This window comes from Schistocerca gregaria, chromosome 5 (genome assembly GCF_023897955.1).
Source record: "Schistocerca gregaria isolate iqSchGreg1 chromosome 5, iqSchGreg1.2, whole genome shotgun sequence".
NCBI classification, from domain to species: Eukaryota; Metazoa; Arthropoda; class Insecta; order Orthoptera; family Acrididae; genus Schistocerca; species Schistocerca gregaria.
The window spans coordinates 532,157,766-532,172,722 of NC_064924.1; the positions used below are offsets into that span (position 1 = coordinate 532,157,766).

Below are 14,957 nucleotides of genomic sequence, written 5' to 3' on the forward strand. Positions count from 1 at the left end.
GGATTTACCAGCAGTTTTCCTGACCTGTCCAAAATACTTGTCATTTCCTTCTTACCTCACTTTCGAAGACTGCTAATTACACTCCAGAATGGCTTGACCCATAGTCTCCAGCCTGTTTCCAAAGTCTTCCCAAGATTTCTTCTTGGATGCTGCAATTATCTGTTTGGCTTTGTTTCTTTCTTCAACATAACTTTCTCTGTATACCTGAGTTCTAGTATGTAGCCATTTTTGATATGGAAGGACCAAGAAGAACTAATAGCTGATGTGCAGCATATAGTGGAACTGACAGAGCGGGGTTGTCATTATTCTATCATGTGGCAATGACAGGAATTAGCACTGATAGAGTCCAATCCTACATACTAGTTTTATTTCCAGTAGCAAGCAATGATCACCATTGTGAATGTTTTACAGTCTACCCTATCCAGTGAGATGGGTTGCTGTAGGTAAATATGTACAAGGAAGGATGCAAGAGGTAATTTTGGTCTCCAATGGGAGGGGAAACTACATTTTAAAGTCAATGGCAAACAGAAAGAATTAGCACATAACCAACCAGAATGGTCCAGACTGACACAAAAACATGTAACTTATAGTTATTTTCAGCTGAAATGAAAGCAGAAGAATTCTGAAGAGATATTCTGGCACTACGTCCTTATACCCAAACAATCAGTATGCACTAGATTTACTCCATGTTCACACCAGAAGCAGTTATTGTAAATTTCTGTGAACAGCGTTAACCAAAGGGAATGATGAGGCTGGAGTTGAGGGTAGTGTGATTAATAATAATATCAGTACATAAGCAGCCCAAGATGCTACTCCACTATGTCAGTATTGGCACTGAGCAAAAAAAATTGATGATTACTTGTCTAGCCTATTAACTGCTTTCAGCACTTGTGTTTTCATGGTTAGCTTTGGGATGCGTTAGACTCCACGGTTCCTTCGTCTGCCATATATAGAGCTTGTCGACACAGCTCTCCATGTCTATTTGATGCATCTGCAGGTCCATAATCTGTCTCTCTAGCTACAAGTCTAGCAAGTCTGAAAGGTGTACTTCCACCTGGCCTGCACCATCATCATAACACAAAGTCACTTTCTTGCTCTGCACTGTACGTGAATTTTCTGTTTCCTTTTGTGCTTTCAGGGTCACCTTTTTATAGATATTACTATTAGTGTAGACTACAAAGCAGAAGCTCACAGAATAGCTCACAATAACTATTCATTTTACTGATTACAATGGCAAATTATCACTTGACAACCAATAAACAGAGAACTACCTCAATAATAAACTTACAAACAATAAACAAGCAAACGCCACTCTGTTGGTCGACCAAAGAATAATTTTCTTCACTGATGTCTGTAAGTGCTACTCCCACAAAGCTCACTTTCCAGTAGACAGGTTCATCAGCAAACTGTAGATACTGTGTTGACTTTACCTGATAAATCACTTGTGTCATTGGAAACATTAGTGGACTTTCATGCCTCATTATGATGCACACACTATTATTTTTATTTCTACAAAACATTTGGCACCGAGTTTAATATTTTGGACCTTATTAGTCAGAATTCTTTTAATGCAGTCACATACCTGTAAAGACACACGATATAATCCTGTATTCAGTATCAGTTGACAATATGGTGCAGTGTCACACAACTTCTAAAACAGCTGATGTATGGAACCTATCTGTTCATTTACGTCTACTATTTCTAAGATATTGTTTGTGAGTAGAGTAAGGTGCATTTCATATGAATGTTTTTCCCGAACTATGCTATTTTTTATTATTTTATTTTTTTTTATTTTTTTTTTTTTAGAGAAGCTCGAATAACATAACAGGAAGTGGAATGTTCTTTAGTATTCTAGACATCAGCAATATTTGTGTGCAATTCTGTGCATCACTTCTTTACACTGAGCGAGGTTGCGCAGTGGTTGGCACACGGGACAGGCAAATGCCAGGGTGGTTCCTTTGAAATGGCATGACCAATTTCCTTCCCCATCCTTCCCTAATCCGATGGGACCAATGACCTCATTGGTTGGTACCCTACCCCACATCAACCAAACCAACCAACCACTTGTTTATGAGAAGGGTAAAACAGAAGTGACTTGCCCTCTTTTCTGGTTGCACCCTATCCGAATGCTTGACAGCTTTGATGACTCATTCACTTTACAACGCTGCCATTTTTACGATTACTGTACAAGTTGAACTCATGAACAAGTGGACACTTCATGGGCTTCATCATTTCATAAATACTGTCCCTTCTTCACTGAAGGAGGCTGACTATTAATATTCACTTCTCTACAGCGTGAGTGGATGAAATGCGATACGTAAAGGGTCGTATATTTGCAAATTCTTCATTTAATGCTGGTCATTGGAACCACATAAAAAGGCTTTTGAAGAGTAGTTGATGTATACCTTGCCGGCCACAGTGGTGGTGCGGTTCTATCTGCTGCAGTCCGGAACCGTGGGACTGCTACGGTCACAGGTTCGAATCCTGCCTCGGGCATGGATGAATGTGATGTCCTTAGGTTAGTTAGGTTTATGTAGTTCTAAGTTCTAGGGGACTGATGGCCTAAGATGTTAAGTCCCATAGTGCTCAGAGCCATTTGAACGATTTGATGTGTACCTTTAGACGTCTAGACGCTCTTGTTTTTGAGTATGTCTGATGCTCTCCCAAATGTCTGTCAAACATGTGACTATTTGTGCTCCCTTTTTTGTATACTTTAGATATTTCCTGTTGGCTCTATTTGGGATGGGTCCGACACACTTCCGCAGTAGTGTGAGTTGGATGATCACATAACTGTTTTATAGCAATCGTCTTTGTAGAGTGATGAACTGAAGCCTGCAGTTTGTTTTACCTAAGACTGGACTTAGGTGTTCATTCCATTTCATATTCCTACGAATTGTTACATCTGGCTGTTTGTACAAATTGACAGATTTCAACTGTGATTCACTGGTATTGTAATCTTCCTCAAATAACCTTTAACTGGTTCTTATTTAGTCTCTTTCCAAACTGATAATTAGTGAGCAAGGCCTCATGAAACAAAAACCAACGCGTATTTGCAGCTTTGTAGCTTTGCGCCACTGAAGAGCTGTAGCGCAGAAATTGTCTCATACAAATGTGTTATGCCGGCGAAAAAATATCACTAAAAGAAGTTAATACGTGTATCTCCACGATTACGAAGTTGTTAAAACGGGTGTGTCTTTGTTCAACGAGTCTCTGGATTCGTCTTGGTGGAAATAGTAGATTTTAACTCAAAATGGTCTGATATGAAAGCGTTAGGTGCATCGGTACATGCCTTAAACATGAAATATATCGCCCCCTCTCTCTCTCTCGTACCTTTGGAGGTCCTTTCCTGTATTTACGGACAATCTGCGCGCCCATTCTCTGGTGGAACGTGTGCGGCAGCGCGTTCTCTAGCTTGTCGCGGTAGGCGGAAAGCAGCCGCTGCAGCGGATGCCGCACGATAAGGAAGGACACGGACTTGTTGAGGGCGGCGCGCAGCTCGGCGAGCGACGGGCGCGGGTAGCGCTGGCGCGCCAGGCTCAGCGGCACCTCCTTCGTCGTCTGCAGGTACTTGGGGCTGTAGCCCGCCAGCAGGTTGAAGTTGTACATCCACGACGTCGAGGCCGCCTGCGTGCACAAATTTCAGTTACACATTTTGTGAATGCAGAACTCCTCCAAATCTCGTTTCATATACAGGGTGTTACAAAAAGGTACATTCCTCACACACAAAGAAAGAAAATATGTTATGTGGACACGTGTCCGGAAACGCTTACTTTCCATATTAGAGCCCATTTTATTACTTCTCTTCAAATCACATTAATCATGGAATGGAAACACACAGCAACAGAACGTACCAGCGTGACTTCAAACACTTTATTACAGGAAATGTTCAAAATGTCCTCCGTTAGCGAGGATACACGCATCCGCCCTCCGTCGCATGGAATCCCTGATGCGCTGATGCAGCCCTGGAGAATGGCGTATTGTATCACAGCCGTCTACAATACGAGCACGAAGAGTCTCTACATTTGGTACCGGGGTTGCGTAGACAAGAGCTTTCAAATGCCCCCATAAATGAGAGTCAAGAGGGTTGAGGTCAGGAGATCGTGGAGGCCATGGAATTCGTCCGCCTCTACCAATCCATCGGTCACCGAATCTGTTGTTGCGAAGCGTACGAACACTTCGACTGAAATGTGCGGGAGCTCCATCGTGCATGAACCCCTGAACCACATGTTGTGTCGTACTTGTAAACGCACATGTTCTAGCAGCACCGGTAGAGTATCCCGTATGAAATCATGATAACGTGCTCCATTGAGCGTAGGTGGAAGAACATGGGGCCCAATCGAGGCATCACCAACAATGCCTGCCCAAACGTTCACAGAATATCTGTGTTGATGACGTGATTGCACAATTACGTGCGGATTCTCGTCAGCCCACACATGTTGATTGTGAAAATGTACGATTTGATCATGTTGGAATGAAGCCTCATCCGTAAAGAGAACATTTGCAATGAAATGAGGATTGACACATTGTTGGATGAACCATTCGCAGAAGTGTACCCGTGGAGGCCAATCAGATGCTGATAGTGCCTGCACACGCTGAACATGGTACGGAAACAACCGATTCTCCCGTAGCCCTCTCCATACAGTGACGTGGTAAACGTTACCTTGTACAGCAGCAACTTCTCTGGCGCTGACATTAGGGTTATCGTCAACTGCACGAAGAATTGCCTCGTCCACTGCAGGTGTCCTCGTAGTTCTAGGTCTTCCCCAGTCGCGAGTCATAGGCCTGAATGTTCCGTGCTCCATAAGACGCCGATCAATTGCTTCGAACGTCTTCCTGTCGGGACACCTTCGTTCTGGAAATCTGTCTCGATACAAATGTACCGCGCCACGCCTATTGCCCCGTGCTAATCCGTACATCAAACGGGCATCTGCCAACTCCGCATTTGTAAACATTGCACTGACTGCAAAACCACGTTCGTGATGAACGCTAACCTGTTGATGCTAGGTATTGATGTGCTTGATGCTAGTACTGTAGAGCAATGAGTCGCATGCCAACACAAGCACCGAAGTCTTTATTACCTTCCTTCAATTGGGCCAACTGGCGATGAATAGAGCAAGTACAGTACATACTGATGAAACTAAAATGAGCTCTAACATGGAAATTAAGCGTTTCCGGACACATGTCCACATAACATATTTTCTTTATTTGCGTGTGAGGAATGTTTCCTGAAAGTTTGGCCGTACCTTTTTGTAACTCTCTGTATTCCCTTTGTAAGACAAGTTCCATGACTTTTTCCTGAGTTTGCAATACTAAAAAGCAATAAATGTTGTTTTTATGTTACCTGTTATGTGTGCATCCTTGAAATGACCTTGGCTACAGAAGAATGCTGAAGATTAGATGGGTAGATCATATAAGTAATGAGGAGATATTGAATAGAATTGGGGAGAAAAGGTGTTTGTGGCACAACTTGAGAAGAAGAAGGGACCGGTTGGTAGGACATGTTCTGAGGCTTCAGCGGATCACAAAATTAGCATTAGAGGGCAGCGTGGAGGGTAAAAATCGTAGAGGGAGACCAAGAGATGAATACACTAAGCAGATTCAGAGGGATGTAGGTTGCAGTAAGTACGGGGAGATGAAGAAGCTTGCACAGGATAGGGTAGCATGGAGAGCTGCATCAAACCAGTCTCAGGACTGAAGACCACAACAACAACAACAACAACATGTTCCCTCACAAACTCACAAGGTGGCAGGTCTGTGCTTGGGTCGGCGTGTGAATTACAGTGACATAATGGATGCTGATTGTGAGCAAAGAGTGAACGTTAAGTTCTGCGTTAAGCTCGGGAAACACCTAGTGAAACGTCGAAAATGATTAAGCAAGCATATGCAGGCGAGACCAGATGGCAGTTTTAAGAGTCGAGGGACATGAAAGGGAGGCAGTGGTTGGGAAGGGAGTGAGACTGGGTTGTAACCTCTCCCCGACGTTATTTAATCTGTATATTGAGCAAGCTGTAAAGGAAACAAAAGAAAAATTCCGAGTGGGTATTAAAATCCATGGAGAAGAAATAAAAACTTTGAGGTTCGCCGATGACATTGTAATTCTGTCAGAGACAGCAAAGGACTTGGAAGAGCAGTTAAACGGAATGGACAGTGTTTTGAAAGGAGGGTATAAGATGAACATCAACAAAAGCAAAACGAGGATAATGGAATGTAGTCGAATTAAGTCGGGTGATGCTGAGGGAATTAGATTAGGAAAGGAGTTTTGCTATTTGGGGAGCAAAATAACTGATGTTGGTCAAAGTAGAGAGGATATAAACTTTAGACTGGCAATGGCAAGGAAAGCGTTTCTGAAGGAGAAAAATTTGTTAACATCGAGTATAGATTTAAGTGTCAGGAAGTCGTTTCTGAAAGTATTTGTATGGAGTGTAGCCATGTATGGAAGTGAAACGTGGACGATAAATAGTTGAGACAGGAAGAGAATAGAAGCTTCCGAAATATGGTGCTACAGAAGAATGCTGAAGATTAGATGGGTAGATCACATAACTAACGAGGAGGTATTGAATAGAATTGGGGAGAAGAGCAGCTTGTGGCACAACTTGACTAGAAGAAGGGATCGGTTGGTAGGACATGTTCTGAGACAACGAGGGATCACCAATTTAGTATTGGAGGGCAGCGTTGAGAGTAGCATGGAGAGCTGCATCAAACCAGTCTCAGGACTGAAGACCACAACAACAACGTATGTGTGCATCCTTGAAATGAACTTGGCTTCAGAAGAATGCTGAAGATTAGATGGGTAGATCACATAACTAATGAGGAGGTATTGAACAGAATTGGAGAGAAGAGGAGTTTGTGGCACAACTTGACAAGAAGAAGGGACCGGTTGGTAGGACATGTTCTGAGGCATCAGGGGACCAGAAAATTAGCATTGGAGGACAGCGTGGAGGGCAAAAATCGTAGAGGGAGACCAAGAGATGAATACACGAAGCAGATTCAGAGGGATGTAGGTTGCAGTAAGTACGGGGAGATGAAGAAGCTTGCACAGGATAGGGTAGCATGGAGAGCTGCATCAAACCAGTCTCAGGACTGAAGACCACAACAACAACAACAACAACAACATGTTCCCTCACAAACTCACAAGGTGGCAGGTCTGTGCTTGGGTCGGCGTGTGAATTACAGTGACATAATGGATGCTGATTGTGAGCAATGAGTGAACGTTAGATTCTGCATTAAGCTCGGGAAACACCTAGTGAAACGTCGACAATGATTAAGCAAGCATATGCAGGCCAGGCACTTTCCAGAAGTAGTGATTTCGTGTGGCGCAGAATGTTTCGTGGCAGCAGAGATTCAATGAAAGACGGCCGCAGAGCTGGTCGCCCGTCTACAGCACATACGGATGCAAACGTGGAGCGTGAAAGCAAGTTATTGCAAGAAGACCGCCATTTAATTGTGCTTTAGGTATCAGAAGAACTTTACTTGAATTATGACGTGTCAAAAGATGTTATAAAACGGAAACTTAATGCAAAACACGTCCCTTACACACTAACAGACGAGCAGAAAGAGGAAAGACCAATAATTTCTGCTAAACTACTGGACAGAGCCAGGCGTGGTCCCACATTTATGTCAAAGATTATTGCTGGGTATGAAACTGGGATCTACCAGTATGAAGCAACTAAGTGCTGGACGGCGGAGTCCTGGATCACTAGCTTCGAAGAAAGTCAAAGGACAACGCTCGAGAACAAAGACGATGTTGATTGCACCCTTTGACAGTAAATGAGTACTTCCTCATGAGTATGTTGCTCCAGGTCAAAGAGTAAACCAAACTATTTACATCGAAGTCATGAACGTTTGCGACAAGCAATTCGACGTCGCTACCATGATTTGTGACATTCTCAGGGCAGGTTCTTACTGCACGGCAATGCAAGACCGCATACTATTTTATCTGTTACCGTGCCTCTGGTCAGACATTCTGTTAAAGCCGTCTCACATCCGCCCTATTCGCCTGACCTCTCACCTTGCAATTTTTTCTTGTTTCCGCGAGTGAAAAGGCGACTGAAAGCAAAGCTTCATCAAGATATCACTGACAACCTACGGGCCGGTAAAATGAGCTGAGAAGCATCGTAGTTGAAAATTTTCCTGCTCGGTTTCAAGACCTCCAGAAACGTTGGCGACTGTGTACAGATAGCCAAGGGGACTACTTCGACGGGAACTGGGATCATTACTCGGTAAATGTTAAAAAAAGAAACAGAGGCTGAATTTATTTATCCTTGTACATCTTTGTACATTGTGTGCAGAACTGCCATTCGCAATAGTAATAATTATTCTGTTAGAATAGCCTTTGTCTATGAAAGCGAATTTCCTTTCAAAACTGCGTGTTGGGCCGTCATTTGTAACTACCGAACAGCAAATAAAATAAACCTTTCAACCAGATGTGTCCAGAGAAATTTGCCATACGAGCGGATGGGAGTGAGGTACTAAAATGTCGTATTTTTATACGTCAAAGTTGGTGATTTTGTACAAGTGTCATGTCGAAAGGACTAATTTTTTAGGAGACACAAGAAACGCACTGTATTCCAGAGAACTGATAGCTACCCACTACATATCATTGTACTGTTTTGTCGGAAACTGACATTTTGAGGCCATAGCCGTGTTTTTGGTGAGTGTATGGTGCTTTACATTATGTTTGTACATATGAATCAAAAAAGAGCTTCGTGTAGTCTTCACTACTGTATGAACACAAGCAGTCAGCTTTGTAATGTAATGAATAACATGGTGAAAAGTGGTTGGTTTCTGCTACCTTCTGTGCAAGTATCAACCTATATGTTTTGTAGGTAAATTACTTAAAAGCCTACCTTTTTTCTAATGGTGCTGTACATATACAAACACTGAGAATACCTGTGCACGACCCAGGGAGACAGATAAGGAATGAGAGAGAGAGAGAGAGAGAGAGAGAGAGAGAGAGAGAGAGACACCGAGGAGTTCTACCCATCACAGAATGTCATAAGTGGCCAGGACATCACACATTTATTAGCTTTTTTTTCTTCGGATTACGAGTCCTACTTATAGAAGTTTTAATAACACCGATAAGAATACCACGGTCTCTCTCAGAAAGCAGTGAGACAGGGCAAAACAAGTCACTCAGTTATGGAGCGCAGGTTTCATTCCTGTGTGTCATCCACCCTTCGAAACGCTGCGGTACCATGTAACAAAGGGCGGCAGGGGAAAAGCTACTAGTTTGTGCCATGCCGACTTCTGTTATTGCCTTCTTCGACACTGTTCAAACTAAGATGCGTTGCCTGTCTGGGTAGTCAAATTCAGCATACTGTACATCGCTAACTCATCTTATGGAATTTAGTGTAGGCTCTACATCCTACTTCCTTCTTCACAATGTGAGTTAGTTAGATTGCTGACGGGACTAAGTGAATCAATAGAAATCAAATGTCACTGATCGGCTTCAGAACAAAAACGGTCTTGGTTGCCAAATCATTTAACATCAGTGATATGTTTCACCCTTTTGAGACATCATCAGACTGCGTAAAAGCAGCTGGATATTCAACCCATCCGACATTAAGCGGTATAAAATGGAGAATGGACGCCATAGTAACTGGATATGTAATCCATCCGTCATTAAAACATATACAGTGCAAGGTGAACCTTGGGTACATCAGCTGACTGTGCCATAGCAGTACAAAATAGGGCTATGCATACAAAATAAACGCGGTATGAGCCGCACGCACCATAATGTATGGCTTCAGCTGGTGTGCTCGAGGTTCACCTTGCATTTTATACGTTTTTGTGATGGATGGGTTATATATCCAGTTACTGTTGCGTCCATTTTCCGTTTTACATCGTTTTATGACGGATGAGTTGCATATACAGCTACTATTACACAATCTGATGATGCCCCAAAAGTGTGAAACGTGTCACAGATATTAAATAATTTCGCAGTCAAGACTGTTATTATTCTGAAACAATTCGAAGCTGGTTGCTGTTAACCCCTGCTACAGCGGAATGGAATAACTTTCACTCAGGAGTATTAACTCATTTCTGTCTGCCGCTGATGTGAACTAACATTCCTGTTTGGTGCATCTACATAATACTTCACGTCTATCTTCAAGTGTCTAAGAACGTCCGCAACGCTGTCCCGTTGGTTCGTTAAACCCGTGACACAGAGCAGATGCTATATGCAGAGTTAACCCTCGCTGAAATGTTATATGTAATTGACTTTGAAACCATCTTATTGCCATGTTAAGTCCATAAAACACAACGCTGTCGACAACGGCAGGAAAGATGTCACAACAGCTCTTCATATTTGATTTCAATTGACGCATATACTCCCATAACTCACTTCGACGAGAGTAGGCGCACGTATATAATCAAACATCGATATATCGAACCTCGATGTATCGAAGACATGTCTCTATTGAATTGTTTCTTCATTCCCTGCTGTTGATAGCCGAAAACCTTGATATTCCAAAGAAAACCCACCGTTATATCGAACTTTTTGGAAGGATTGGGAAGGGCAGATTTGACCCCCACATGTCGAAGTTTAGTAAACAAAAACTCTTTATATCTAATTCATCTCTATACAGCGAAGTCTTCCATATGGTAACTCTGCATATCTAAGTGCACGCAAATAGGGGAATCCCATTCGCTCCCCTCCCTGCGTCTATGAGATATTTGCCATGTTGCCTTCCTCGCAGGTGCAATTTTAGGTAGTGTTTTTTTTTATTTAGTGTGAGCAGTAAGTATCAGCCATGGACTCTAAGCGGAAATACCTGAGAATCGCTGAAAAGCAAAAGTTAATTGATGAAGTGAAAGCAGAAGTGAAAAAAAGACATAGCTGCAGAGTTTGGGATTCTGGCAAGCACACTGTCCACAGTAATCAGGAATGAAGACTGTGTAATTACCGCAGATCTGAAGGGACAGATCGGAAATGACAACGAAAGGCTGAGTTTCCAGATTTAGAAGACAGTTTAGTGCAGTGGTTCCAACAACAAATGTACAATAACTTGAATGTTAGTGGACTTATTTTGACAGAAAAGGCAGATCATTTTGCAGCAGTACTGTTTTCCAAAAGGTGAGTGGGGGAAGCGCTATTGCAGATAACAAAATTTGTCATGAGTGGAAGTTAGAATGCAGAGGCACCTTCAAGATTACAATCCGAATGATGTTTTTAATGCAGGCGAACTTGGACTTTTTTTGCAAGTGTCTTCCAGACAAAAGTATGAGTTTCTGAGGAAAAGCTGTCGCATGGGCAAGTTAAGCAAAGATCATGTTACCGTTCTGTTAATAGTAAATATGACCTGCACAGAAATACTCGAGCCAATTATGATTGAAACACTTAAGATACCGCGATATTTTTTCTGGGTGTAAGTCGTTCTCTGGGGAGTACACTGGGAACAAGAAAGCATGGCTGACTTCAAAAGTGTTTTCCAACCAGTAAAAGGATTTTGATAGAAAAATGACTTACAAAAATCGAAAAGTTGTGTTGTTTGTGGACAACTGCAGTGCTATCCCGCTATCCCTGCGTTAAAATCCGTGACAGTACAATTTGTGCCACCTAATACTACATCGAAACTGTAGCCCTTAGACCAAGGAATAAACAAGAACGACAAAGAAAACTACTGGTATGAAGTGGTCCGAATGACAGTCCACAGTATCTACGATGACAACAATACAACTATCTACATTTTAGATCGTATGAGAATTCTCGATAAAGCGTGGAGAAAAGTGATGGCGCAAACGATCGACAATCGTTTCCAAACGTGGATTTTCGACGACAGGTCAAAACGAGCAGCTGATGGGTTTAATACTTAGACATGTAAAACATTAGTTTGATTCTGACACTGGTTTATGGGAACTTTGATTAATGTTTTTATTTGATACAGTACTTTCAGGAGACAAAGCACTCCCTGTCAGTATCGTTGGGTTGAATGAACGAAAGTTGTGACTCAGTTTAACACCGCTCACGTTCGTTTTGAAGATTCAGTGGATGTGGACAACGATGTCACAGTAGCAATATCACTAAGGGACGCCGCCATTGTTGACTGCGTGAAGACAGGGAACGAAAAGGAAGGCGGCAACTATGGCGGACAGGATGGGGAAAAGACGGAGGGCGGAGGTCGAAGAAGCACTGCCAGTGACTTCCAGGCAGGCAAAAACGGCTATCGACGCGATCAGGACGTACATGGATAAGTCTGAGGAGGTAGAGAATAATGTGTTCTCAGCTATTGTAATCATAGACAATGAAATTGGCTATAGGTGATCAAAAGTGTAAAGCAAATTAGAATTACAGATTACTTTTAAAGTCAATGATTTACGGAAATTTTTATGTACATACTACATATTCTTTTACTGAATTTAAATTTTTTTCACATTTAAAGTATTTTATTTTAAACCTTTGAATTGTTCTTTATTTCAGAAGAAATAAAACAACATGCATAACAATCTATCTCGATTTCTTTTTTATATCACCAAAACTAAACATAGGCCTATATCACACAAACGCAAAATATTACAGTACATTAATAAAAAGAATTGTGAGTTGTAAACTTTTTTTTCCTCAGAAACCGCGTTCAATCAAACCCTCGGTATATCGAATTAATTTTGCCTTCCCTAGAGATTCGATATATCGAGGTTTGACTATTACTGTTATAGTCAAATGGCATAATACGTAATAAAGTAGAGTTTCTTTTGTTGATATTTTTATTTCAAGCCCTCTTACAAGCTACCAAAAATATTAACAAAAAAATTAGTTTTTATAGACAGGTAAGAGAACACGATCAGACTACCTTGGGACCTGTAGCATCTCTGACTCGCTACATAAAACATAAGACAGCTGAATATGGCATTGAAAAAAGCAAAAAATTCTGGAAGGTTGTGATAAACAATTTACACCAAATTTTAAACAGCGGATTTTACTGGAAAACTAGCAAGATTAAAGCTTTGGTAGAAAATCGACAATGTAACTCATATTATAGACTATGAGCGAGATTAAAAGTATTGATGTTTCAGAAAACAACTCTCACCTTTCAGACGAATGGCATTTTGCATGAAGGCTTTGCTACAATCGAAACAATAGCCTCCACATGCTGGGACTGTAGCCAGCAGCAGTAGGCGCAGGGAATCAACAAAAAAGAAGACTGTGGCTATGTTTCATCAATGTTCTGCAAAGGCTCGCATTTGCCTTTAGTTTAACTCAGTGTAAAAACGCAGCAGCCCCGAAGAAAACGACATTATCCATGAACGATATGATAACTGAACAAACCTAAGTTACGCAGTGATTGTTGAAGCCATTGTGTTTTTCGTGTCATGCTACGATTGGCTAAATCGGCTATTTTGCAGACTCATCTGCTATTATTTTTAGAAGTGTGTGAGACTTATGTAACAAATAAAAATTTTGTGCTATTTCGGGGGAGGAGAAAGTTATGGCCTGACCCCCCCCCCTTGCTTTCAACACAAATATATTACAAATTAGTGCCATATGTAAAATTACCACTGCCTTGTGATGGCATAAACCAGGTATCATGTCTAATAAGCATCGGAATTGAACTCTGAAAAGTCTTTAGCCAAAAAACAAATAGATGTGAAATACTTGCACAGATTTAAAAGGTTGGAGGGACTGTAAAATGTGCAACGAAAAATGCAACGACGCAAGAACGCCAGAGAGTGACAATGGGGAAACTAAAAAAGAAGAAGCTGAAAGCACTTTAATCATGGTGCTGGAGAGAAAGAAGTTAAAATCTTGCAAGTCACAAAAGTACGAACATGGATGCATTGCAGTAGATGAAGAAATAAATGTGTGGAAAAACGAGTTGGTGAAATATGTGCTACAGCAACTGCGTTTTATTATTTTGGCCGTGCAAGGCAAGACTTGCAAGTGAAGTAACTGATTCAACTATGATGACATATGATTCAGAACATTCCGTTTTCTGTGAATACGGGAATGAGTGAAGTGGTAAAGGACGTAGATAAACTGAGGGCAGTGTGAATCAGTCAGAAAATGTCGTCTAAAGAGTAAGTTAAGAGCTAGAAGAAGAATAGAGTAAGGGAGTGTAACTCCCTCCCTACAAATCTTTGGCATCAGCTTACAAGAGATTCCAAGGTATTTCAAACATATATGACACACTGTAATATAAAGAAGTCTAGAAGATACAGCATGAACGTATAATGCTCAGTCACGGTTTGTATCGTGATAAAAAATACCATTCAGTTTTTACCCTATATAACGATTTATTTCCCCACAGCAAGTTTCGGGTTTAAGCAATCTTCATGTGGTGACGTACAGACATTGTTACGTCTTTGTGTTAATAATGGGATCAATACTGTTTCTCTTGTTTGAGGCATTGTAATGGTTTACATTAATTTTTGCTGATCTCGTGTGGACACATCGTAGTTCCTTCATATTAAAATTAATTACAGTACAAGGTGTAAGACACAAATCCGCTATTAGGTCGATAAACAACAGATAGTGGATTCGTCACTTATACTTAGCTTTATAATCATATTATATATTTTGATAATCTCTGTTTGTCATCGGACAACGCCTTTTCCTTGTTGCACATTTGGGTTACAAGAGAAGTATAAAGCCGATGTCTACTGCAGAACCACCGAATAGTCACACGTTGGTCAACACCTTCAGCACCTGAACGCTATCTGCTAAACTTCCTTTCTATTCTTCCTGTCGATAAATGTGCCATTTGTCTTAGTGCTAGCGAGACCTTCTGCTCATCTCTTGACATCAGTTTCACTTCACGTGAGGCTATTTTGACTAATTTCATTTGTGTTCATCAGTATAGCCAGCAGAAGCAGTATATCGAACTCTGAACCAAATGAGTGCTTCTATAAGCGAAAACGCATTTTAGATGGCTGCTCTACCTCTACTAGACTCAGTACGTCTAAATCCTTCTGTGTGCTATACTTCTAACTTGGGTGCATAGCACATGGCTTTCCCTTCATAA

At 41.4% G+C, this 14,957-nt stretch overlaps 1 protein-coding gene across 7 annotated transcripts in view; it reads right to left on the minus strand.

Annotated features, from left to right (window-relative positions):
• LOC126273182 (carbohydrate sulfotransferase 11-like) overlaps positions 1–14,957 on the minus strand; it is a 376,162-nt gene that overhangs the window by 17,502 nt on the left and 343,703 nt on the right. For all 7 annotated transcript variants that reach the window (XM_049976687.1, XM_049976684.1, XM_049976688.1 and 4 more), the window contains one exon: positions 3,331–3,624. In XM_049976687.1, coding sequence (XP_049832644.1) covers positions 3,331–3,624 — 294 coding nt within the window. The remainder of the gene's footprint in view (positions 1–3,330; positions 3,625–14,957) is intronic.